Source organism: Ochotona princeps, chromosome 16 (assembly GCF_030435755.1).
Source record: "Ochotona princeps isolate mOchPri1 chromosome 16, mOchPri1.hap1, whole genome shotgun sequence".
NCBI lineage: Eukaryota > Metazoa > Chordata > Mammalia > Lagomorpha > Ochotonidae > Ochotona > Ochotona princeps.
In genome coordinates this window covers 14112197-14138696 of record NC_080847.1, presented here as the reverse complement: position 1 = coordinate 14138696, position 26500 = coordinate 14112197, and the positions used below count along the sequence as shown (strand labels likewise).

Genomic DNA, 26500 nt, shown 5'->3' with positions numbered 1-26500 from the left:
TTTTCATTTATATTGGAAAGACAGATTTATAGAGAGAAGGTGATATTCCCACATAACCAGAAAAACCAGATCTTGGTCAGGGCAAAACCAAGAACCAGGAATTCTATCCAAGTCTCCCACATTGGTAGGAAGTGCCCAAGCACTTGGGATGACTTCCACTGCCTTTTGCAGCACATTAACTTTTGACAAATTGTTGCAGCTTTACAAGGAAAGATCGCATGCCAATCCAGGTGTTGTGGTGTGTGTATTGGGGTGGGAGGAGGATGAGACTCTAAACTGCCAGAAGTGGGCTAGATGGTGTGACCTACATAACCTGCTAGCACTGCTATTTGAGAGCCGTTAACTCATGTTCACTTTACTCTTCAAAGAAAGGAAAATGACAAACCTTTACCTTAGGGGAATAAACATCTCTGTTCTTAAGTTGGTAAAACCCAAAAAAGCTACTTAGTGACTAGTTTAAATACATTAACAGATTCATTCAGAATGAAGTGAAAAATGATGAAAGAGCAAGCATTAGTGTTTTTAAGAAATCATGTGAATCAGGGTTGCTAATGACCTTACATATTTTTTTATCGTGTTTGTCAGTAACAGCCCTTTTACAAGGTATATATATTTGACAAACAGAGGAAAGGAGAGCAAGAAAATGTGCTCCATCTGCTGGTTCACCCCCTCCCAAGCCCTCCAAATGCCCTTAGTGGCTGGGGCTGGGAAACCAGTCCAGGTCTCACATGAAAGACAAGAACCTGACTACTGTAGCTATCATTGCCCCCTCTCTGGGTCTGTATCAGCAGAAAACTGTAAAGAGTTAAGTCCGGGTACTTTGATGTGGGATGCAAGCATCTGAACTGTTAGGCTAAACACCTGCTCTTTACCAGTAATAGTCCTTTTTTTATCTTCCTTCCTTCATTTTTTTTTTAAGAAAAAAATTGTTTTTAAAGATTTTATTTAATTAATTTTAGAGGAAAAGCAGATCAAATGTATGGAGAGAGGAAAGAGAGAACAATCTTAATTGCTGGTTCACTTCCCTAATGGCCACAACAACTAGAGCTGAGCCAATCCGGAGCCAGGAGTTTCACACAGGTGCAGGTTCCCAAGGCTTTGGGCCATTCTCCCCTGCTTTCCCAAGCTTCAGGTAGGGAGCTGGATGGGAAGTGGAGCAGCCGGGACATAAACCAGCACCCATAAGATCCCCTAGTAGTAGTCTTAACTTGCTTTAGTTGACACCTTATTTTTGGCCTGTTCCAGCAGACAGAAATAACTGTTTCAGAAACCCAGAAGTGGGAGCCACACTCTCATCCTGAATGAGATATGTGAGAATAAAAGCAGAGGAGTTGCATAATTAACAGTGGTCTTTTATTTTCAGATATATTTATTTGAAAGAGTTACAGAGAAAGGGAGAAACAGAAAGATGTTCTATCTACTGATCCATTCTCCAAGTGACCACAACAGCTGGAGCTGGGCTACTCTAAAGCCAGGAGAAAGGAGTTTCCTTTGAATCTCCCATGTAGGTGCAGGAACCTAAGTTCTACAGCCATCTTCTGGTTTCCCAAGTGCATTATCAGGGAGCAGCGGATCAGAGATGCAGCAGGGACTGGCTGGTTAATTCTCCACCTCCAAGCACAGACATCCCATGTTGATGCTCGTTCGTGGCCTAGCTGCTCAACTTCCAATCCTGCTCCCTGCTTATGTCCTGGGAAAGCAGTGGAGGATGGCCCAATGCCCTGGGAATCTACACACATTTAGGAGACCCGGAATAAGCTCGCAGCTCCTGGCTTCTTAGTGGCTTACTCTGGCCATTGCAGCCAGTTGGGAGTGAACCAGCAAATGGAAGATATTTCTCTGTTCCTTCTTCCCTCTGTAAATTTGCCTTTCCAATAAAAATGAATAAATCCTAAAAAGGAAAGAAAAAGGAGAGATGAAGAAAGGGAAAAAAAAGGACCAGCCAGCTGGGTCTTTTAAGATTTGTTTATTTTTATTGGAAAGTCACATACACACAGAGACAGAGAGGAACCCAAGTGACTACAACGGCCAGTGTTGTGCTGATTTGAAGCCAGGAGCCAGGAACCTCCTCCAGGTCTCCCATGCAGCTGCAGGATCCCAAGGTTTTGGGCCGTCCTCAACTGCTTTCCCAGGCCACAAGCTGGGAACTGGATGGGAAGCAGGGCTGCCTGGACCAGAACCGGCGCCCATATGGGATTCCAGCATATTCAAGGTGAGGACTTTAGCCACTAGGCCACAGCGCTGGGCCCACCAGCTGGGCCTTGAACCAGAACCTATATGGAATACCATTGTTGCTTTATTTAGTGGCTCCACAGGCTGTTTTTGCTCAAGGATTATTAAAGTACTTTGTTACAGTTATAACTTCCATGCTTTGTTTTTATTTCATTTGCTAAGATTTATCTGTTTATCTAAAAAACAAAGTGACTTAGAGGAAGAGAAATTTTTTATCTGACAGTTCACTCTATAAATATTCACAAGAACCAGGAGCCAGAAATGCCATCCAGTCTCTCGCATGGCCAGGAAGGACCTAAGTATTTGAAACATCTTCTCCTTTCCCAGGCATGCTTTAGGGACCTGGGTCAGATATGAAATCTCAAGCACATATGGGTCTCAAACCAATGCTTGGATAATGAGATGCTGGTATCCCAAGTGGTACCTCAACCTGCTGTGCCATAATATCCACCCTTTTCTAAAAATATTGTTCAGTAGTTCACCTGGAGCAGTTACTTAAACTTTTTTTTTTTAAAGATTTATTTTCATTACAAAGTCAGATATACAGAGAGGAGGAGAGACAGAGAGGAAGATCTTCCGTCCGATGGTTCACTCCCCAAGTGAGCCGCAATGGCTGATGCGCGCCGATCTGAAGCTGGGAACCAGGAACCTCTTCCAGGTCTCCCACGCAGGTGCAGGGTCCCAAAGCTTTGGGCTGTCCTCAACTGCTTTCCCAGGCCACAAGCTTGGAGCTGGATGGGAAATTGAGCTGCCGGGATTAGAACCGGCGCCCATATGGGATCCCGGCGCGTTCAAGGGGAGGACTTTAGCCGCTAGGCCATGCCGCCGGGCCCCACTTAAACATTTTTGTTGTTCCAGATCCCCAAATAAAGGGTTCGGCATGAAGTCTAATTGCAAAATTCCTCACCTTGTATCTGCCAGGATCCCATATGAGTGCCAGTTCATGTCCTGGCTGCTCCAGTTCCCTTCCATCTCCCTGGTTGTGGCCTGAGAAAGCTAAGGATGGCCCAAAGCCTTGGAACCCTGTACCCATGTGGGAGATCTGGAAGAAACCTCTGGCTTCAGATCGGTTCAGTTCTGTTGCAGCCACTGGAGGAATGAACCAGCAGGTGGAAGATCTGGCTTTCCTTCTCTCTGTAAATCTGTTTTTCCAGTAGAAATAATAATTGTCAAGGACTGTTACTCTGCACTCAATGTATATAGTCACTAATGATTAAATGGAGAGTGAGAGACAAAATTATGGCCCTGTTGGAACTCAAATCTACTGGTTGTTGTTGAATTACAAACTAGGGAATCATAGTTCAATGTATTTTTTTTTTTTTTGCCGCCACCCGGCCTCCCTAGTTTAATGTATTTCTGTGTATAGTTGATCAGTGGTCTTTTCTGGGAAATATTTTTGACTTATAGTCTTAAAATTCTAAACTGTGAAGTCTTCCAGGTTGCTTCAGCCAGGTGAAGAAGTTAAGTGAAAGAAAAAAAAAATCATAACTTGTTAGGGAAGAACAGAAATATCACACTGTTGAAGAGACTTTTGTTGCAAACCATAGAATCTTACAAATCAGAAAATGAGTTTTTCTTTTTTAAATGGTGTTGGGAAGTGGATGAGTAGTGATTCTCCTTAGGAGTATCAAAACATTTAACTGCTTCTGAAGATATTCCTAGGACAGCAACTTTTTTTTTATGGTAAAGCACTATTTTTAATCAGCTTATAGTTCTAAAACTTGAACAGTGAAATAAGAATCAAAAGATATGTTTCTTTATTTGCAAGGGATAAGTGATGAGAAAGATGACTGTCAAAATCAGGTACCATTTTTAAAAAACATTTAATAATCTTGCTTCTTGCTATCTAAAGGATATGAATATACCCAAATTTATGGTTCTTATAATCTTCTGCCTACTAATTATACCACTGGAATGTTTGCATTTTCAGTTCCTTTTTTTTTTTCTTAAGATTTATTTATTTATTTATTTTTTATTGGAAAGGCAGAAATACAGAGAGGAGGAGAAACAGAGAGGAAGGTCTTCCGTCCGATGGTTCACTCCCCAAGAGGCGGCAGCAACCGGAGTTGAGCCAGTCCGAAGCCAGGAGCCAGGAGCTTCTTCGTGGTCTTCACCACGTGGGTGCAGGGTCCCAAAGCTTTGGGCCATCCTCGACTGCTTTCCCAGGCCACAAGCAGGGAGCTGGATGGGAAGTGGGGCTGCTGGGATTAGAACCGGTGCCCATATGGGATCCTGGGCGTGCAAGGGGAGGACTTTAACCACTACGCTATCGCACCAGGCCCTTCAGTCCATTTTCAAACATAAGCAACCACATTCCTGCTCAAAAACTCATTCCCTTTTTAGTTCCAGTAGTGACAGCATCATTCTTTCCTTTCTTAGGCTCAGTATTGGTAGTGGTAAATAAGATGGTCAGTGGGAGGAACCCCAATACTTCTAAATCTGTATCAGGAAAATGTGGAATTTACTAATCTTACATAAATTTTTCAAATAATCAAATTTTTTTTAAAGTAAAAAAATTTTAAGTTCAGTTGTAAACTTTAAGCCATAGATGTTCAGTAAGTATTTGTGGAATGTGTAGATGTCAGTTCCCTTCCCCTATAGTCATATCAGTACAGAAAACAGAAGAATATTTTCTTAATTGCATAATGACTAAAAGGCTATCCATCAATCTTTAAAAATTTGGGACACGGGACCGGCGGCATGGCCTAACAGCTAAAGTCCTCCCCTTGAACGCGCCGGGATCCCATATGGACGCCAGTTCTAATCCCGGCAGCTCCACTTCCCATCCAGCTCCCTGCTTGTGGCCTGGGAAAGCAGTTGAGGACAGCCCAAAGCTTTGGGACCCTGCACCTGCATGGGAGACCTGGAAGAGGTTTCTGGTTCCCGGGTTCGGATCAGCACAGCACCAGCCGTTGCGTCTCACTTGGGGAGTGAATCATCGGACGGAAGATCTTCCTCTCTGTCTCTCCTCTCTATATCTTACTTTGTAATAAAAATAAATAAATAAATCTTTTAAAAAATTGGGGACACAGTATTTGGCACCGCAAGAAAAGCATCCGCTGGAATGCCTGTACCCCATGTTGGTGCTCCTGAGTTTGAGTCTCAGCTGTAATTTCGATTTTGGCTTCTTGCTGAGAAGGCCTAGCTTGAGTTTAGAGTTCCTGGTAGTGACCTGAACCAGCCCTGGCTTTTTTGCTAGGTGTGCTGATAAATGATCTTTGTCTCTGCTTTTCAAACAAAATGCATAAACCAGTTCAATGATTTTAAACATGATCACTGGTGTCTGCTTTGAACAGTTGTATTGAGATGTTTAAAAACTACAAACGCTGACCCTCAGAAGTATATAATTAAGTGGCTTTTAGTAGAGTCACAGTTCACAGTTGTGCAACCATCACCACTGGCTAATTTTAGAACATTTTTATTGTGCCAAAACGAAATCTCATACTCATTACTAGACATTACCTGTTTCTCTCTCCATGCATCTAGTAATTGAAAGGCATAGTCAGAGAGGAAGATCCTCCATCCACTGGCTTATTCCCAAGTAGCCACAATGGCCAGAGCTGGGCAGATTTGAAGTCAGGAGCCAGAAATCCCCTCTAAGTCTCCCACATGGGTACAGGGTCTCAAGGCCTTGGCCCATCCTCTGCTGCTTTCCCAGGCAACAAGTAGGGAGCCTACTGGGAAGTGGAGCAGCCAGGACATAAACCAGTTCTCATGTGGGATCCTGAGCTTAAAGGGGGAGGATTAGCCAGTTGAGACATTACACTGAGCTCATAATCTATTTTCTGTCTCTGGATTGGTGTATATAAATGGAATATTATGTGTCCTTTTGTTTTTTTTTTAAAGATTTATTTATTTTTATTACAAAGTCAGATATACAGAGAGAAGGAGGGACAGAGAGGAAGATCTTCCGTCCGATGATTCACTCCCCAAGTAACCGCAATGGCCGGTGCTGCGCCGATCTGAAGCCAGGAACCAGGAACCTCTTCTGGGTCTCCCACGCGGGTGCAGGGTCCCAAAGCTTTGGGCTGTCCTCAACTGCTTTTCCCAGGCCACAAGCTTGGAGCTGGATGGGAAGTGGAGCTGCCGGGATTAGAACCGGCGCCCATATGGGTTCCCAGCGCATTCAGGGCAAGGACTTTAGCCGTTGGGCCATGCCGCCGGGCCCCTTATGTGTCCTTTTGTAACTAGTTCCTTTTACTTGGCATGGTTTCCAAGGTCCATCAGTTGTAGTACTAACAGAACTTCATCCCATTTTAAAGCTGAGCATTCTATGAATGACATTTGCCTGTTTCTCCATGCTTTATTTACCATTTATTACTTGGTAGTCATTTGGCTAAATGAATAACCCTGGTGTGAAAGGTGAAGTACAAATTTTTATGTGGATATGTGTTCATTTCTTATGTATATGTGCTTAGGAATGGAATTAGTATAGAGTCTTTTTATTTTATTTTATTTTTATTACAAAGTCAGATATACTGAGAGGAGGAGAGATAAAGAGGAAGTGGAGCTGCCGGGATAAGAACCAGCGGCCATATGGGATCAAGGCGAGGACCTTAGCCACTAGGCCACGCTGCCGAGCCCAGTATAGAATCTTTAGTTTGAGAATACTGGAAATGAAATATTTTGAGAATTAAACTGTTTTTTACTGGGGGGAATTTGGAATTTCCCTCTATATTGGTTCTAGAAGATGGATTTTTTTAAAGATTTATTTTTATTGCAAAGGCAGATCCACAGAAAGGAGACAGAAAGACCTTCTATTAGCTGGTTCACTTTTCAAGTCACCACAAAGTCCAGGGCTGAGCTGATCCAGAGCCAGGAGCCAAGAGCCTCCTCTGGGTCTCCCAACGTGGGTGCAGGGTTCCAAGGCTTTTGGCTGTCCTTGACTGCTTTCCGAGGCCACAAGCAGGGAGCTTGAAGGGAAGTGGATCAGCCAGGACATGAACTGGTGCCCACGTCAGATCCTGGCGGTTGCAAGGCAAGGGTTTAACCACTGAGCTATCACACCAGGCCTGAAAGTTCTTTATACCGGACCTCACAACAAACTGTGCTCCCTGAATTACTTTGCATGTCAGAGAACCAAGCAGACGCCTCCTATCACAAACAGTGCAAATATCCCCACATAGTAAAGGATACTATATTGATAGAACAAGTAACCTCGAAATCTCAGTGTTTTACCAAACAGTGCACGGCATCTGTTTATACTGTTTACTTTATATACCAGGTGAATTAGAAACCTTTCCAAAAACACTAAGGAAATGTTACATTAAGTTAAATACTTCAGAAGTTCCTTGTTGGGGTATAGGGCCTGGCACAGTGGCGCATTGACTAAATCCTCACCTAGCAAACATAGGGATCCCCTATGGGCCCGTGTCCTGGCTGTTCCACATCCAATTCAGCTCTCTACTTATGGCCTGGGACAACACTCGATGGTGACCCCATGGCCTTGGGACCCTATACCCACACAGGAGAACCAGAAAAAGCTCCTGACTCCAAGCTTTGGGCCATCTTAGCTCTGGTCATTGCAGCTAGTGGATGGAAGGTCTCTCCCTTCCTTCTTTTGTAAAATCTGTCTTCAAATAAAAGTAAATAAATCTATATTTAAAAAATCTTCCTACTCACTACTTTGGAGCTTGAGCCTATAGAATGGTGGTAAAAATGTTTTTTGTTCTCTGAGCCCCCAACCTAAACTGAAAAGAGCTTGGGGAATATTTTTGCCTCTAATGCCACTTAGCTTGGGAGAGTGCTCAGCATTTGGCATCACGTGGACAGTCCCTGAGAAGTCACTGATCACTCTCCCTATTCTTATTTTTCAGTGAATGAGATAATTGGGAGAGATATGTCCCAGATTTCTGTCTCCCAAGGACCAGGGGTGAGCCAGGAGGCTCCCCTTCCAGGTCCCAAGTCCCTGGATTTGGGAAGATCCGACGGGCTGTAGCAGTACCGCTATAGCCTTTTGTCGACGGCAACGTCTCAGCGTGCTTCTCTTCGTTGGATCTTCAGTTTCCAGCTCTGCAGCCATCAGGACCAGTGCCCGGAGTTGGACTCAGCATTTTTGGGGAAAGCCTCATTCCTCCACCTCAGGCCTTGGGTAGATTTTGTAAAAGAACAGGAGCTACATAGACTGTTTGTGTTTTGGGAAAATGAGCTTTGCTTTTTGATATTTAAATAGGATACTTTTATATGATGGGTGCTCTGAGTGTGAATGCAGCAAGCTCCATTTCAGAGATGCTGCTTTTGCGGGTAACCTGGTTGCTCATCTGGGGTTGATGATTTATACTGCTTTCTGGTCATTTGAAGGGCCCTTTAGTTTTGATGATATTTTTAAAATAAGAACTTTTGATAAAACCTTGCAGAGGCAAACAAAATAGAAAAAAAAATTGTCCCAAGCCCACACCTATGCATCAGAAACTTAGCATGTTTCCTGAAGCCTTTCATAGATTTATAGGAAATGAAGCCAAATGTAGCTCATACCTCTTTATAAAAGCAAACTGTTGTTAGATAAAACAAGAAGAGACCATTCCATCATTGAAATGTTGGAATATAAAGACATTCCAGAGCATAGCCATTTTGTAACTTTCTAGGTAATTTTCCTGCAGTCTCTCCATACTGGCTCCAGGTTGAAGTTGCTTTTTTCCCTTAGAACCTTAGCTATGTAAGGAGACTTTTGAGAAGTGGTGTTTTAGCTGTTTCCTGCCCTCTTAAAACTGGTAGGCTGTGGAGGGCTCCTGGTGTTTCTCCTCTGGTCCCAGAACCTTTTCCTAGTGGCAGCAGCTGCCTTTAGCTGTGCTGTGACCCTTGAAGCCAGTCCCATAAAGGCTCAAGCAGTTTCTCAGTCCTCACTGTTTGCTAGAGGCCAGGCTGGGTCAGGGGGCAAGTACAGACCAGCGCTGTGCATCAGGACAGGAAGAGAAGGTGCAGGACATGGAACGGGAAGGATTTAAGATGCACACCGGCTGACTTAGTCTCTGTGGTTTACAACTCAACATGATTCTGGTCTACCCAACCTCGACTGTATGACCTGAAAACCAGCCTTTTCCCCAGAAGGTTTTGAGGTCACATCCAAAAACGAGATGGCATCATAGACCCAACCCTGGACACCAAAGATGTCCTGGTGCTGTGGCTGGGGAGGCTAGCGTCCAAGACAGGGCCCAATAGAACTTCAGCCTGCTATCTACCAAAGCAGTGCCCAACCTGGGGACTTTCTCCAAATCCTGCCCTTACTTCTTTGCTAATGAGGTTTGTTACCTAAAAGTGTGTTTTCAGATGGATAATATACTTCATTTTTTTGAATGCCTCCATGTCAGATAGTATGCTGGACGGTTGAAGACTTAATGCTTTTATTCCAGGGATTATGGGCCCTACATGCTAAACACCCTGCTTAATGAGGCTAAGGGGGTCAACCTGTTGCTCACCACCTCTAGTCAGTGTAAAAGTTCTTGACCAGGATGAGAAAACATGTTTAAGAAAAAAATGTTGTTTTAGATTTTCCCCCTATAGCTAGTTATGGGAAAATGTCGATCCTTCAGCAAATCACTCTAACCTTTCTTGGAGTTCAGTTAAATCGTCTTTGAAAGTTTTTGTGTCATGTAGTGTGTGACAGGAAATTTGCTTCAAGACCTGGAGTTGCAAACCCACAGGTTCCCTTGAAGAAGCAGTTGGTTGGCTTCTCAGGTCAAGTTCCAGAGAAGTGACCAGTCTTGTCCCTGGTTAGCTGCCTCACCTCGGGTTCTTGTAAAAGGTCCCCTTCCAAGACCCTTTGGGGGTTGCTTTGCTCCCCCCAAGAAAAAAGCCTCCATGATCCAGAGTCGCTATGCACCAAACTTTGATGCCTTTGAAATACCTTGATGCCTGTAGCATTAGAAATGCTTTCCTATTTAAAATAAAGGTTAAATTTTAAAATAGAGCTTTGTATACTATGTAAGCCATTTTATATCAGCTTTTGTAAAAGCTTCATGTAAGAGTACTTTTTGGCTTTGCAATTTTTGCGCAGCATAGTAATGTTAAGGCACACATCCATTGGACTATGCAAATTGATTTCTAGTAGCAGCACTGAGCAACTGGGCATGTGCTAGCATGAACCCCTTCTCTCTCAAACCCACGCCAGATCCTGGGTTGAGGAATGGAATGAGTGGCTTTCTGCTTACTGGGGATGCACAGAAAAACATGGCTGAAAACAACTGTAAAAGAAACAGGTGTCTTCAGGTTCACATGTGGTGCTGTTGCCCAGGGTCTAACTTTCTATCAGACTTTTGCTGGGCATGGCTGTGAAGCCCTGTTTTTGACATTCAGAATAGTTGGTCATCTTTAAGGCTCAGATGGGCTCAAGTTGAAACCTTTTGTAAAAATGGATGCTGAGTAAAGAAATGGTTCTCAGTTATGTTTACAACACTTGAGATTGTGTTTTCTTGTACATTTTGTATTTTCAGACCTTTTACAGGAGTGCAGCGCTCCTTGCACAAACACAAAGGGAAAAAGCCAGCGGTTCCGGCTCCTCAGTTGTAGTGCTGAAATAATAAATGGTGACAGGTTGACAGCTTGCTTGGAATCTGTTTTCCTCCGCCTGGAGCTGTTGTGGAGCCCTTCGCTCTGAGGGTAAAGCTAACAGCACTGCAGCTTTTAAAAAGTCCACTTAGTTGGGAAGTTGTTTTTTAATGGAGGAGAGCATGAAGTCCCAAATTCTTCCCGCAGCTTCAGTTCCACACCCTTTAACGGGTGCAGAGGACATTCCATCATGTCTTGCTGGCTTTAGGGTAACTGTCCTTCGCAGGGTGTGCAGGAAAAGTGGCAGCATGTTCCCTATGAAATTCAAGCCTGAGTCTTCATATAGGGGCCTCCTGCCCCCTAGTGTCCTTTAGGGATTCTGCAGCACAGTTCATCAAATAGCTTGTGTCCATCTAGCATCCTTAGTGGGGCCACTCATGGTCCAGCATGGTCTCTGAGGTACAAGTATCTTGAGGGCCAGACTTGCTCTGCCTCCCCACCCCATACCACAGTTATGGGGGTAGTAGAGAGGCTCATATGGACATTTTCAGGAGCCACAAATTGAAGGTACCGGGAATGAGCAGGCAGGGAAATAGTGGGAAGTGGAGTTAGGTTTGGTCTCCTGGATGTGTGATGAGAATTTTGGCAAGTCAGAAAGAAACCACTGGGTTGAGAGTGGTGGTCCTCTGGATGCAGGAAAGGCATGTTAGTTTGGCAGCAGCCAGCTTACCTACTGGCTTCTACAAACACACCCACTCCTTGGGGGCTTGTAACACAGTGCGAGATGGGTCAGCAACAGGCATCAGACTGGTGTAGTCATCAGGGGCGAGCTACAAAAAGGGACACACTGGTGACTTAGGGCAGCAGTTCAGGCACAGCCAGGCCCACAAACCTGCTAACCATGCCACCTCACCTGGTAGGTTTGGAAGACACTGAGCAGATCCTTCATGCCAGCTGTGTATGGGACACCCTGCATGCGGACCAAGGCCCCTGGCTGGGACAATACTGAGGTGGGAGCAGAGGCCAGGGCAGCGGGGGGCGTGGCAAGGTAGCCCACAGTGGTGGGAGAGACAGGGGGGCTAGGATGGGATGGTAAAGATGAGAGTTTTAGTCCACCTGTAGCCTAGACCAAGACCTTCCTTCCTCCCTCCTTCCTTCTACCCTCCTTCCTCCCCTGCCTCTGCCTCGTGCTTAGATTTTCCTCCTCCCCTAAAACTGCTTCTACAGGGTCCTCTGTGATTCTTTTTGTGGTGGCAGCCATTCTGCACCTGTTTAGCTTTTACCATTTCAGAATAAAGTCCAGTCTCCAACAGACCTTAAGTTACCTACCCCAGAAATGACATCATAATCCTCCCTCCAAACCAGACCAGGGAGCAGGGAGTGCCTCTAAGCAGGGTACCTGGGGTAGTAGGCTGTGTAGTTCATGTAGAGCTGAGTGGCTGGCCCTGGGTAGTAGGCAACAGGGGTGGGGGCAGCAGGCACCCTGGCAGCTGGGAGCAGTGCCGAGGAATAAAGAGCAGCTGTCTCTGTGGGAATGAGGGTTGGGGTGGCCTGGAAGGTAGCGTAGGTGGGCGGAGAGAGGCCTGGAAACAGAAGTAAAGACCATCTGCAGGGAGCCCAGCCACCCTGAGCAGAGCAGCCAAAAAAAGGAGGCCCTGCTTTCAAACACAGAAGGTGGGGGTTTATAACAGCCTCACCCCCACCTGCCTCCTGATTCCCCAAACTCTGAGGCACTCACAGGGCAACTTGCAGGGTGGAGGGGACATGCCACTGCGGCCCAAGGTACCCCCCATCAGCACACGACTCATCTCCTCTGTGGAGCAGGGGACCACCTCCACATAGCGTTCCTTCATCACCTTCTTATGGCTACGTTGAGCAGCAGCCAGGGCCCGCTCAGCTGATATCATCTGGATGAAGGCATCACCTGATGGCCGGCCCTGCACACATGTTCTGGTAAGCAGTCAGCCAGGTTTAAGGGTGCCTTACCTCCAACACATATCCATTCCTAACCATTTGTGTGTGTGTCCCTACTGGTGGCAGCCTTACCTGCTGGTTGAGTACTATATGCACTCCATGAGGCCGGATGTCAGCTGCTGCCTCCCCCAGAAAGCTCAGAATGTCTTCAATGGTGGCAGTGTAGGGCAGGCCTCGGAGGCGTATGCAGTCCCTCCCAGTTCCAGGCACCAGTGGGAAGGGGATCGGCAGCAGTGGAGCCGTCAGCGTAGGCAGGAGTGAGCTAGATGCATAGCGATTCAGGACCTAGTGAAGAAAGCAGCAGCAGGCTGGTCATAACCAGATCTGGAAGTAGCACGAGGAGGGGAGGCACCCTGGGAAGTGGGTTTGGGAGCCTCAGGTGCTCACCTGCTGCACTTCAGCTGCAGTGCTCCGGAAGAGTTCAATGTATCGCTTGCCCAGCATGCCCTTGTGCCTACGCAGGGCAGCCTGGGCCAGCTCCTCACAGGCAAAGAGTGCAAACGCATCACCAGTTGGCCGACCATCAGGGTGGCGCACAAAGAGCAGTCCATCTGCACCCCCAGTCACTGGGCACTCTGGCCCCAAGAAGCTTAGCACGTCCGCTGGCCCAGCCGAAAAGGGCAGTCCGCGCAGCCGCAGGATCACCTGGTCTTCCTGGGACAGGAAGCGAGCCACCTCTAGTGATGTGCCTGGGTTCAGGGCATGGGAGTCACCTGTTGACTTCATTCATGCTCTTCCGGACACACGTTGAAACAGAGGTAGGGGTGGGGATAAGGAGGACGGTAGGAAAGGTGGAGTATAGGTCGAGAATTGGGTGGTGGAGGAATGAAGCCCTGCTGGAGCAGGGGTAGGGGTAGGATACTCACCCCCTGCAATCTTTACAAACTCCTCTCCTGTTGCTTTATATACCTGTGGGTATGGAGGGAGGGACCCTTGGGTCTCAGGCTTGGCTCACCTGTGCCCTGGTGCACTCCAGCCCAGAACCTCACCTCAATGTAACGGACTCCCATGTGGTGCTTGTGTCTCTGCAGCGCCAGGTCCCGCTGCTCGCTGTCCACAAAGCGGATGAGGGCCTCACCATTTCTGCGACCCTGGGCGTTGAGGCAGAGCGCTACACCACCCCTGCAGAGCCAGTGCTGTTAGTACTCTCTGGGTAGACTAGCCCTCTCGCACCCCACCCCAAACCTCCACACCCACCTGGCAATATTTAGCCCTTTGAAGAAGCGAGCCACGTCCTGGTCCGATGACTGCCAAGGCAACCCTCGGGCCCGAACCACAGTCTCACTGTCCACCACATCAGCTTTGCTGCTGTGGGGGCAGAGCACAAGTCAGAGCTGGCCAGCTGTTGTCACCCCCACCATCACCCCTGTCCCACACTTACCAAGGCCCCGTCTCATATTTCTGCTTTATCACCTCAGGCTTGGAAAACAATTGACCTGAGAGATGACATGGGCGTGAGCAGGGTCTGGCGGAAGGGAGAGGTCCCTCTCCACCAAACACTGCGGGAAGACGGCAGGTGAAGGGATGAGGTGACAAATGGACTCCCACCCTGTGGTCTCTTACAGGCCACAAGTGGGAAGGAGGACTTGTAGTGACCACCTTCCACCCAACCCTGAGAGTGGTAACAGGCCCAAGGGAAACCTTACCACTGGGCCCGTCAAGCAGGTGAAGGATGACAGCGACCATGGTCTTAACTTCCCAGACCCCAAAATCATCCTCAGTGGCATCTGTCTCAAGTCCCAAATCTGTGGACAGAGAAGTAGCAAATCCCAGCATGAGAGTCCCTGGGGACACTAATGCTTCCCACACCTGGGTTCCAATCCCTCTAAAGACAAATGCCAGAAAACATCTGTTTGGGCCCAGTTCATAAGAGCAGGAGGCTCTCCAGCATAGGCATCACGCAGACATACACCCACATTGCAAACACATCCCAGCACACACAAAGACAAGAGTACACACAAGACCTCAGCAGGTGTACAGACTCAACATTTGTTCACACAGCATGTCCACCAACACACATGCACTGAGAAACACGTAGCCCATAGCTACCCCTCCACCCTAACCCTGCTGGCTCACAGATACCCTGTGCCATGGTGGCCACAGTGAGGTCCCTGGCAGGGCAGGTGCTTGGGTGCTGCATGTGGAACTCTCTGCGGAGGTCGTAGAAGGAGAAGAAGGTATCGGGGAGCTCCAGGTTCTAGGGGCACATGGGAGTGGTGGATGACTGGGGGAATTGAGGTGCCTTGCCCACCTCCACAATAAAAGGTATCTGAGAACCCATCCCATGGCGCTTTCCATAACATACCTTTCTAGAGGCCTCGGGGTGCAGGACCTGTCGCAGCAACTGCTGCCCATCAGTGCAGAGGACGTAGGGGCCCCCGCCCAGCAGAGCCACATCCCCAGTCACCAGCTGTGAGAACTGGGGACAGGGAATGGGAAGAGAGACAGATACAAACTCACAGCTGGGCAGGCAGGAACAGGTGGCAGGAGGAAGGAGGCTTCAGGTTGCAAAGCTGGTTCAGCCAGATGTGCAGCCCCACCCAGCCTGGGAGGGAGGAGGCCACTCCTGCTGGGCCAAGCCTTTCCTCCCAGCCCCCAGCCCTGCCCCAGTCCACTGTCATCTCCTCCAGGCCAGATGAGGGCAGTAACAAAACTAAAGCCCCCATCTCTCTCCCTCTCTGACACACACACAACACACTCCTGCAGTCTGGAGTGGAGCCAGAGCAAACACCTGGTGGAGTGGAACAAGCAGGTGGGAAGGGGCGGGGCAAAGCAGGTTAAACCTGTCTCTGATCAGGCACCACCTCAGACAGGTGGGGGAGGCCCAGGCCTGCCAGAGGGCCAGAAGGCTCACGGTCAATGGCAGCCCCGCCTCCGGGTCTGGCCAACTAGAGCTAGACAAACTCCAAGGACAAAGCTCCATACTTGGACACCAGGGGCAGCATGAGCTTTGACCCACACCCTATCGACCGGCTGGCACTGGGCTGTTTGCTCTTGGAGGGGGTGGCACTCCTGAGGCTGCCCAGCTCCTCCCCCAGCCTCCATTCCCGCTGGAGAACAACAGGTACAAACACCCATCACGGAGCCCCACCCCCCGTCCCTGCCAATTCTGTGTGACACTTTACAACCTGAGGCTGGAAGAGGGAGGCAACCCCTCCAACAACTCCCTGACACACTCCCCAAGTAGGGGCTGCACCGGGAGCGTTCCAGGGGCCGCATTCAGACTCAACACCTGTGTTTCCTCACCAGGCACCACCACCAGACTTTGTGGGAAGATGAAAGAACGAGCTTAAAACTCATGACTCCCGAGAGTCCAGCACAGTGCGTGTGCAGAGGGGAAGATGGGTAAAAGTAGACAGCAATGGGAACCCATTCCCATTTCACCCCAGCGAGCAGGTAGCTCCCCGCTACCCCCGAGCTGGGGTCCGAGCTGCGCCCCATGCTTAACCAGTAGGCCGGGACAGGCCTAGACGAGCAGCTTACACCTGGCGGCGTCTGCCTTTGGGGCAGACACCGCCCTACACCCCCGCTCCCAGGCCGGCGGGCGGGTGGAGGACGCCTGCGGCGGGGACGGGGCGACCTGTGTGGCCAGGTCTGGCCTCTCGCCCCTTTCACTTCCGGCTGCTGCTTCGGGAGAGCTGACCCCGCAGGTTCCCAGAGGCGCTCCAGCCTCGCTCCCTTCTCGCTGGGAGACCCCGGCGTGGGGGTCGGAGGTGGAGCTCTAAGTCTGCACCCCCAACTCCTCAGAGTAGAAATTGACCCTCGTGAAGCCTGAAAAGTAAGACGCCCCTGGGAATGGCCCACGCACGCAGACACGCGCGGGATTGGTTCAAAGTTTCAAAGGAGACCCCGTCCCGCTGCCGGGCGGGTTGGTCGTGGCGCCCCAGGCCTCGCCTGCCACCGCCTCTCGCGGTGGATTCGTCCCGGCGGTGCGGCCACCCACACCGGCTGCGGCGCTCACCTGCTGCAGCACCTTGTCCAGCGACTCGGCCCGCGCCAGGCTGTCGGCACTCAGGCCGCTGGCCTCGCGGCACTGTGGGCTCAGGGAGGCCCCCTCGGCGCGAACCAGCGACTTGTGCAGCGTCCCCACCTGAGAGCGGCGGAGGAATCCGATCAGCCGCCGCGCCCCCTCCGGGCCGGGAAGCTCCCCGGGCGAACCCCCGCCACTTCTGTTCACCCTACCTGGCGGCTCCGCGGCTCCACCACTTGCCAGACTAGAAGGATTAAGTCGGTCTCGTCGGAGCCCAGGTCCGGCCCCAGGGCACCGGCTGTGGCCCCGAACAGGACGACCAAGGATCCGGGCCCGGAGCACGGGTCCGCAGAGGGGTCTTCGGTGGGATCTGGGCCTGGGGGCGGGGGAGGCGGAGGCGGCGGCGGAGGCATGGCCGCTGAGGCAGGGGGCGCTCGGCCAGACACACGCGGACCGAAGAGGCGCACGCACGCACCGACCGACGGCCGACGCGGAGGAGCTTGGGCGGGACGCGGAGTGTTGGGGGAGGCACCTGCGGCCCGGCCGACGCAGTGGGCGCTGCAGAGACCCGCCCGCGGCGCCCGGCAAGGGCGGGCCGGCTACCGGCCCCCGCCTCCCGGGGCGAGTTACCTGCCGGCCACGTGACGCCAGGGGCGGGCCCCGGGAACCTGGAGGGAGGAGGACCGGCTCTCAGCCCGGGATGCGCACTCCGGGCGGGCCGGGACGCGAGCTCGGGAGGTCGGCTCCGGTTCCCCGCCGTGGTCCTGCCTGGCTCTGGGAGCGAACCCCTCCTTCCTCCATGGGGCTTCTGGAGGGAACCTTGAGATTGCCTCAAAGGAATATGCAAAGCCAGAGGACTTCTACAGTCCGTGAGAGTTACGGGGGCGCTATGGGGGCCACGACGGCAGGTGTGTTGATGGAAGACACCAGTTGTCAATGAGGGTGGTGAAAACGATAGGTACCACCTGGAGGCCCGTGGGGGAGGGGGAGACCCCCCAGAAGTTCTTGGGAGGGCAAGAACGGCGTGGATATTTGCAGGTTCTTTGTGAGGTAGGGTTCACCAGAGACGCCAGGGGAAGGACTTGTTCACGCAAGTGTCCGGGCTGGGCCTTATTCCGGCTTCTCCGGGAAGTGCCCGCGGTGTCACAGAAGGGTCACTGTGGATCAGAGATGGAAGGTCCCTTTCACCCCAGTTCACTAGTTAATCTGGAGCCGTTCCATGTTGGGGTGTCTTTTCGTCGCTCTAGCGACCTGTTGCTTGGTAGACTGTTAGTGTGCCTGTGGGGGCTGCACCTTCTAATTGCATTCGGAGCCCACGACCCCATTAGGATTAGTCCCTTCACCCCTCAGAGCTGGGTTCCCGGCTTCCCCAATTCTCCCAGTTGATGTGACTGTGAAACCTAAGAGTCTCGGTAGGAAAATCAGGCTCCAGCCTGGCGGAAGCCCAATAGAAGACTGAGGCGGGAGCCATCCTGGCCTGTAGACGAAGGAGGGGGCGCGACCCCAGGGTGGAGGGACCACGTTCCCACCAGAGAGGGCCAGCAGAGGTGCAGGAATACAAACACGGAAGGACAGAAACGCACACTCCAGGTTACCAACCCTGGAGACCGATGTGGGCGGGTGGCAGCCCCTCTCCAGGCTGTCTCCACGCCCCCCTCCAGGCTGTCTCCACGCCCCCCACCGGAAGCACTAAACAATCAGCCGTGCGGGGGAGGGAGGAGAGAAGGTCCCTGCCCAGGCCCCGCCCCCTATAAGCCGGGAATGTTAAATATTTGCTTGTGGGGCGTGGTGCAACCATGAGGTGAGACCGCACGCCTGCGTCAGGAAGAGTCGGACCTCCCTACCGGACGCGCCTATGGGTGCTAACTCCCAAAAACCCCAGAAGCTGTAACCCCCAGGTTGCTGAAATCTGGAGTTACTCTGTCAGGACAGAAGCTCCACGTCTACCGCGAGCGATCCCGATGCTCCGTGGGCTGGTTCTCTCCCCTCGTGGTGCCCCCATCCGGAGCCTGCCCTCGTCCCCCTCCTCCTCAGATCCTTCGGGAAGCTTTCCTTCAGAATTGACCCAGCCATTGTAGCATCCCTGGTGGTCCAGTGCGCATCCCCACTGCAGAGCGCTCAGGCAGGTCCAGGTCCCCTCCAGGTGGCAGCAGCTGGTACCCAGGGCAGTTTCCCCAAATCTCAGTGTCCCCGTGTCCACCATTGCTAGCCGGTTTCTGACATTCGGACTCTTCTGGTAAAACTAAATCTGTTCAGATAACGGGAATCCCTGATTGGTTCACTCACTCCTTCATGTGGGGCCTCCCACATCACCCAATACTGCTAAACTCTCACCCCGTCCCCCAACAGGCCACCATTTGCAACATGACTTAGTGGTCATGTATGGCCCCCTCACTTGAGGACACTAGTGCACCCCAGCATTGAATGAACAGTTTTTGTGGTGTTCAGCTTCTGTCTTCGGGTTCTTCAGCGATGGTAAGCCTCCCTTGGGTCCCAGGGTCTCTTGGGGGAGGGAGGCAAGGGAAGGGGCTATGCTTCCTCCCCTTCCCTCTGTGCCCCTGCTGTAATCACTCCAGGTGTTCCTCATGCTTTTCACCCCTGAGCTCCTCGTATCATGGCAGGGGTCCACTCTGAAGTTGGGAGATTTCTGTTTTTCCTCATCTGAGAGTCCATTTGGTTCTTGGGGTTCATTAGTCCCAAATGAATGAATGAGCGAATGAATGAATGGGAGTGAGGCTCCAAAGGGGCAGGGAGGGGGTCCCGTGGGCCTCACACGTACAGTTCTGCTTAATCTCAGCTCTGCCCTGGGGAGGGGCCAAGAGTGTGGTGGCTCTGGCGGGAAGTTCTCGGCTCTGGTGGAAAGTTCTCGGGGAAAAGGAATGGAAAAGGCGTTTCGCCCCCCACACACACACACACCCTTTCCTGGCGAGAAAAGATCCCGCGGTGGAACAGGACTGGACGCTGGGGGCACCTGCGAGGACCCTTGCCCAGACCCAGATCCTCTGCCCGGATCTCCAGGACCACTGCGGCCGCTGCTTGCCGCGCCTCCACCAGGCCCACTAGAGGGCGCACCGACGCTGTTGAACCAGATGGTGAGGGCAGGCAATTGAGCTGGATGCAGAAAGTGAAAAGGGTTGCTTCACCTCCACTCACGAGGCAGCTTCCTTCCCTTTTTAGAATCTTCTGTGGTCCCGGGATTCCTGAATATAGGCCATATTTAGAGCTTGATTGCATCATGTTTCAAGCGCCCCAGTCTCATCACCTTGTTCCTTTCTCATCTACCATGTCCCCACTCTGTGCTTTGGATGCCTACCAGTGATTCTTTTTTTAATTAAAAAAAAAATAGTATTTACTTAAAAGCATTCAGAATGTCAACAGAACAGCTGTAACTTTTTTTTCACTTATAAAGTGGTATCATTTAACAGAACAATGATTTTGCATAAAAATGCATCAGGGACAACTGAAGATGAAAAAACTATCATCCTTGTATAGAACTAATTTGTGCTGTGCACAAGCAAGACTCTGCTTTAAATTTCCCTGCTGATTTACCACGCTGTACAATACCAGACAAGGCTAGTGGTTATTGAAAATAGCACCAGCGACCTGGTAGGATGGCTCTATTAGCTAATCCTCCACTTCCAAGCACTGGAATCACATATGGGTACTGGTTCATGTCCCAGCTGCCCCACTTCCCATCTAGCTCCCTACTGGTGGCCTAGCAAAGCAGTGGAAAATGGCCCAAAGCCTTGGGACCCTGCACCCATGTGGGAGACCCAGAAGAAGCTCCTGGCTCCTGGCTTCAGATCAGCTCAGCTCCGGCCATTGCGGCCATTTGGGGAGTGAATCATCGGATGGAAGATCTTCCTCTCTGTCTCTCCTCCGCTCTGTAAATCTAACTTTCCAATAAAAATAAATCTTTTTTTAAAATAAGAAAGATTTTTAAAAAGTGGCTGCAATGGCCAGAGATGAGCAGATCCAAAGCCAGAACCTTCTTCTGGGTCTCCCACATGGGTGCAGGGTCCCAAGGCTTTGGGCTGTCCCCTACTGCCTTCCCAGGCCACAGGCAGGGAACTGGATGAGAAGCGGAGTAGCCAGGGCACAAACCAGCATCCATATGGGATCCCAGCAAATGCTAGGCAAGGATTTAGCCACTAGGCTACTGCACTGGACACCACAGCCTTCTTTTCATAAGCCTGCAGTGTAGTTCCACATCTCTCCCAGTTTCTTTGTAACATCGTTGGTGGCTATGCTAAAATACTCTCATGTGATTTTTTTGAACAATATTCAGAAAAACAAGAAAAAGCCAAAGGAGGCCCTAGGATGCACTGGGATCCTTAAACTTCTTTTTTCTTGTTTCCCCTTTAGGAGGGATGTAGGTTTTCATTTCGCTTTCATAAGGAGCCGTGCCCCCCTTTGCCATGTCGTCACAGATTTCCTTCTCCTTAGAAGGCATGAGTAATTAAAAAAAAGATTTATTTTTTATTATTGGAAAGGCAGATCAGATTTATGAAAAGAAGGACAGACAGAGCGAAAGATCCTCCATCTGCTGGCTCACTCCCCAAGTGGTCCAAACGGCTGGAGCTGAACTGATCTGAAGCCAGAGGTCTCTTGCTGGTCTCCTGTGTGGGAATAGTGTACCAAGGCTGTAAGCTTTGCTCACTGCTTTCTCAGGCTATAAGCAGGGATCTGGATGGGAAGTGGAGTAGCCAGGACATGAACCAGCACCCTTATGGGATCCCAGAATTACAAGGTGAGAATTTAGTCATTGAGCCATTGCACCAGGCCGTCTGAGCACTTATAAAACTGAGAAGTTGATGGTAGCACCTGGGTGTTTCTTGTGGTCTTCCTGGCAAGTTTGAGCAAAGGATGCATATGATGACATTTTGTTTCAACTTCTTAAGATTTCCTTTTCCCATGTTTAGTTCTTTTTCCTTCGCCAGGCGCAAAGTCGCCCAGTGCCTGTCTGGCTCTCAGTTGCCCAGCACTGTCTATATGGAGCTCCAGGTACTACAGTGGCTGAGAAGGTGGGGGCCAGATACCAGCCTCTTCACTCTCTGTGGTCTGTAACGCCTGGTTCTGATTCTTAAGATATACTTATTTTTATTTCAAAGGCAGATTTTACAGCGAGAAGGAGAAACAGAAAAGTCTTCTGTCTGCTGATTCACTTCTTAAATGGTCATGATGCCCAGAACTCAGCCAGTCTGAAGTCAAGAGCTTCTTCTGGGTCTGGCGGCGTGGCCTAGCGGTTAAAGTCCTCACCTTGAAAGCCCCGGGATCCCATATGGGCGCCGGTTCTAATCCCGGCAGCTCCACTTCCCATCCAGCTCCCTGCTTGTGGCCTGGGAAAGCAGTTGAGGACGGCCCAAGGCTTTGGGACCCTGTACCCGCGTGGGAGACCCGGAAGAGGTTCCTGGTTCCCGGCTTCAGATCGGCGCGCACTGGCCGTTGCGGCTCACTTGGGGAGTGAAACAACGGATGGAAGATCTTCCTCTCTGTCTCTCCTCTTCACTGTATATCCGGCTTTCCAATAACAATAAAATCTTAAAAAAAAAAAAAAAAAAAAAAAAAGAGCTCTTCTGGCTCTCCCACAGGTGTGCAGGGTCTCAAGGCTTTGGGCCATCCTCGACTGCCTTCCCAGGCCACAAGCAGGGAGCTGGATGAGAAGTGGAGCAGCCAGGACACAAACCAGTGTCTGTATGGGATACTAGTGCTTGCAGGCTGAGCTATTGTGCTGCCCTGGGTTGTGTTGCACTTGCTGCACTCCCTTGCCTGGAGCTCCTGTTTACCTGCCATCACCCTGTTTTCCAGGAAAACTGCTACTTACCCTTCATACCCATCACTGATGGTTCTTCCTTAGGCAACATTCTTGGATGCCTAAGCCAGATTAAATGTTCTGTTCTGGGCTCTTTGCCTGCAGATGCCATTGTGATCAGATCAGTGTTTGGTTCTCATGACTCCAGGGGAAGCTTGGGCAACTGACCCTAGACTTGGAATCTTTCTTTGCCTCCACCCCACCTCCAGACCCAGAATAACTGTTCCAGGTAAGGGAGATTGGAGCTTGGGTGGGTGAGAGAGAATGCAAAGGGCCTGGTAGTGGGAAGAAAGGTTGTGTATGGATTCTCCTTTGAAGAAGATAACACAGTTCTATGTCTAGGTCCCTGTGACTGGGCTTATTCCTTTGCCCAGAAATAGCTCTCCACTGTAACATTCTCCATCTTTTTAGTCTTCTAGCCCTACTGACCTCTCAGCCCTTTAGCTGGACTTATTTATTTTTATTTTTATTGGAAAGGCAGATCAGATTTGCAGAGAGGAGACACAGAGAGAAAGATCTTCCATCTGCTGGTTCACTCCCCATGGCCACAATTACTGGAGCTGAGCCAATCAGGAGCTAGGAGCCAGGAGCTTCTTCCAGGTCTCCCAAGCAGGTACAGAGTCCCAAGGCATTGAACCATCCTCTACTGTTTTCTCAGGTCACAAGCAGGGAGCTGGATGGCAAGTGGAGCAGCTAGTGCCATATGGGCACCTCAGGTGGAAGTTAGTCTAATAGGCCATTGTGCTAGCCCCAAAAGAGGTGTAGTCTGCTAGACAGCAAAGAACCTATTAAGACTAGAGAGGAGATGGGAAGGGGTGTCGGGTGGGGCCTGGGTCACCCGATTCAGGTCCTTGGGCCCACCTGAATGGTGAGTGCCGGGTTCATGGTGCAGGGGTCCACCAGGGCCTGGGTTGGGTGGCCCAGGGCACCAATGATACTGGAAGAAGCTCACTGGCCTCCTGGGGCATGCTTGTGGGGACTTGGTTTGTGTACCTGCAGAGGTCTGGGGATGGCACAGGTAGGGGGATTTGGGGCCTGAGGTTTCACGTCCAGGATTGGCGGTCTGGCTGTGGAGTACATGGATCAGAACTGGCCTTCCTCAGTGGAAAAGACAGAGCAGTGGACAGCATGTCCAGATGCACACGGAGGATAAGACAGCCCACTGGGGCCTGCTGAGGACACCTGATACCATAGCAGAGGAAGGAAGACAGAAGAGATTGGACAACTCCCAGCCAAGCATTGGAGTTGAGACTGTAAGGTGGACTATGTCAGCCAATGGACCTTGGAAGGATTTCTTTCTCCTTGAATCGGCAAGACTGACAGCATTTCAGAACTGTTGAAACCACTTGGGCAGAACCCTTGGAGCATGAGCCACATGGGGAACCTGGGTTGATATCGGGCAGCCATTCCCCATCCCCGGTACTGGGATGGTTGGAAGGCTGTGTGCAGCTTCTCCCCTTCTCTCCCCCTCCTTACCCCAGAAACAGGAAAAGAAATAGAAAATTTGGTGGTTTTTTTTTTTTTATTTTTTGAAATAGAAAATTTGGAAACAGAGATTACACCCACTTATTCCTAACCCAGTGTACACAAGGTCTTCTATATACTGGTTTCTCCCTGAATGGCCACCAAAGCCAGGGCTGGGCCAGTCTGAAGCCAGGAGCCAGGAGCTTCCTCTGGGTCTCCCATGTAGGTGTAGGGACCCAAGCGCTTGGGCCATCTTCTGCTTTCCTAAGTACATCAGGAAGCTGGATGAGAAGTGGAGCAGCTAGGACTCGAACCAGTGCGCATATGGGATGTTGGTACTGCAGGATAAGGCTTTACTTGCTATGCCACCCCCCAGTAGGTTTTTTTAAAGATGTATTTATTTGAAAGGTGGAATTATACAAAGAAATGAAGAAACACACAACCTTCCTTACACTGGTTCAGTTTCCAAATTGCCACAATAGCCAGGCCAAAGCCAGGAACTAGGAGCTTCTTCTGGATCTCCCATGTGGTGATAGGAACTCAAGTACTTGGACCTTCTTCTACTGCTTTCCCAGGGACATAAGCAAGGAGCTGGATGAGAAGTAGAGCAGCCAGTACTTGAGCTGGTGCCTATATCAGATGGTATCAGATGGCAGCACTTCAGGCATCAGCTTATCAAATGGTACCATAGTAGTGATCACCCTGCCAAGAAGATCTTTGATTACCAGGTCCTGCCATTCCTCCCCTAATGACCATGGTTCATAATATCTGCAGAGTTTACGGGCATGGGGCCCCCAAACCACTAATGAAGACAGGGCCATTTTTTCAGAGGCCCTTGGTCACCTAATGCTGCTAAACTCATACTGACCAGGGTCCAAGGCAGCCCAAGCCCAACCTCATCCCTCTTCTTGCCCATGTGACCTTAGCTCTCGGCTTCTGCCTGTCTAGCACTGGCCTTTGCCAGATGGACCTTCAGTAATTGCCTGCTGGGGCCAGGGATGAAGGTGGGGAAGTAGGGTCCAAGGAAGCGGCACCCCTGAACCAGGGCCTGAGATAGTTTGGAAGGGTCTGGGCCTAGCATGGTAGCCTAGTGTCTAAAGTCCTCACCTTGCATGCACCGGAATCTCATATGGGTGCCGGCTGTTCCACTGCCCATCCAGCTCCCTGCTTGAGGCCTGGGAAAGCAGTCGAGGTTGACCCAAGCTTGGGGACACTGCACCCACGTTGGAGACCTGGAAGAAGCTACTGGTTCCTGGCTTTGGATCAGCCGAGCTCTGGCCATGGTGGCCACTTGGGGAGTGAGTCAGTGGATGGAAGATCTTTGTCTCTCCTTCTCTCTGTAAATCTTACTTTCCAAAAAAAAATAGATCTTTTAAGATTTTTAACTGTTGTTTTATTGTTATTGGAAACTCAGATATATAGAGGAGGAGAGACAGAGAGAAAGATCTGTCTGATGACTGCACTTTAGCTGCTAGACTAGTGCACTGGGCACAAAAAAGAAATCTAAAAAAAAAAAAAAACCACTGGAGAGCCTATCAATTGCCAACATGTGTTCCTGTGAGGATTCAGGAGGGGGGCAAGAGGGTGGGCAGCTGGAGGGAGCGGGCCCAGTCCATTTCCAAGAAGAAGGAAGGGTTGGGAGGGAGTTACGGGCAGGTGGAGTTGGTGAAAACGCGGCCAGTCCTTGGGAGAGGATGCGTGGAAGATCAAGAACTCTGCAGACATTGGCCCTTCCACCTCAGGATGATGAGTGGTGCTGGTCTATTGTGGCCTCACTGTTAGTGCCAGTTCCTGCTGTGGGGAGTCTGTCCTCCATAGATCCCCGGGTTTGCTAGGATTATGGTAGGGGTGGGAGGCAGGAGAGAAACGGACACACAAGCGCTCTTGATGCCTCTCCCAGCCAGCAGGGGAATTTGCAGATGGACTGTAGTGCAGGCTGGGGGCTCGAGCCCACTCCCACCCCCCGCGCCCAACTGCCCCAAAGGGCAGAGTGATGGCTCTCCTCCACATCTCCAAAACCAATGGACAGAGCTCTCGACCTCGGGAACAACGCCAACCTGGGCTCTCCCAGTTTTGCCAGTACCCTAATGCAGGGGTACACGGCGGGTGGAGGGGATTGGGAGGGAAGTTACTGGGCCGGGATAATGGAACCCAGGTTCTTCGTGGGTAGAATGGGAAGAACTGGTATGAAGGTCCCAAAAAGGTCCCGGAAGCCTGGGGTGGGGAGGGGATTGTCACTTCCTTACTTCCTGCTTTTTCCAGGGGTCGCTCCGCATGGGCGAGCATGGACCCCGTAGCGTCTCCCGTCGGATCCATTCTAGATCCTGCAGGTTTGGGAGGTGCCAGGAGCTGGAGGTGAATGTTAGGCGGGGCGCGCAGCAGTCAAGTAGCCACAGCTGGTGCTGCGCCTGGATGGATCGATGCGCTCGGCGCGCAGCGCTGTCCAGCTGAATGGCGGGGGGCTGGGCGAGGGCGGAGCGGAGCGCGCCCTGGGCAGGGCGGTGAGTCCCCATTTGTGGGCCGTTAACGGGGGACGGGCTCTGATTGGCCAGGTGCCCGGGGGA

At 50.6% G+C, this 26500-nt stretch overlaps 2 protein-coding genes across 4 annotated transcripts in view; one reads left to right on the top strand and one right to left on the bottom strand.

The window, feature by feature from the left end:
* NFATC3 (nuclear factor of activated T cells 3) overlaps window positions 1-8595 on the top strand; it is a 114330-nt gene extending 105735 nt beyond the window's left edge. For both annotated transcript variants that reach the window (XM_058674782.1, XM_058674783.1), the window contains one exon: window positions 8049-8595. In XM_058674782.1, coding sequence (XP_058530765.1) covers window positions 8049-8170 — 122 coding nt within the window. In that variant the 3' untranslated portion in view covers window positions 8171-8595. The remainder of the gene's footprint in view (window positions 1-8048) is intronic.
* Window positions 8596-10928: 2333 nt separating this feature from the next.
* Window positions 10929-17279, bottom strand: ESRP2 (epithelial splicing regulatory protein 2). 2 transcript variants are annotated; one of them, XM_004583970.4, is made up of 15 exons: window positions 16873-17279; window positions 16652-16780; window positions 14996-15109; window positions 14773-14887; window positions 14337-14435; window positions 14072-14126; window positions 13888-13998; window positions 13680-13812; window positions 13557-13599; window positions 13078-13379; window positions 12763-12975; window positions 12455-12653; window positions 12116-12299; window positions 11630-11795; window positions 10929-11546 (listed from the first exon to the last, which is right to left on the bottom strand). In XM_004583970.4, the coding sequence occupies exons 1-15, from the start codon at window positions 17071-17073 to the stop codon at window positions 11457-11459; spliced, it is 2154 nt and encodes a 717-aa protein (XP_004584027.2). In that variant the 5' UTR covers window positions 17074-17279; the 3' UTR covers window positions 10929-11456. The 2 variants fall into 2 exon arrangements, with proteins under 2 accessions (XP_004584027.2, XP_058530767.1); XM_058674784.1 differs by having other exon boundaries at window positions 13888-13995; window positions 16873-17197.
* Between the last annotated feature and the right edge of the window lie 9221 nt (window positions 17280-26500).

Bases quoted from the DNA above. Each gene is read 5' to 3' on its own strand.
- ESRP2 (XM_004583970.4), bottom strand. From the start codon at position 17,073: ATGCCTCCGCCGCCGCCTCCGCCTCCCCCGCCCCCAGGCCCAGATCCC. The intron at 14,888-14,995 runs GTATGTTATGGA...ATGTGCCCCTAG, and splicing joins ACCCCGAGGCCTCTAGAAAG to AACCTGGAGCTCCCCGATAC. The intron at 13,999-14,071 runs GTAAGTGTGGGA...CTGCCCCCACAG, and splicing joins AAATATGAGACGGGGCCTTG to CAGCAAAGCTGATGTGGTGG.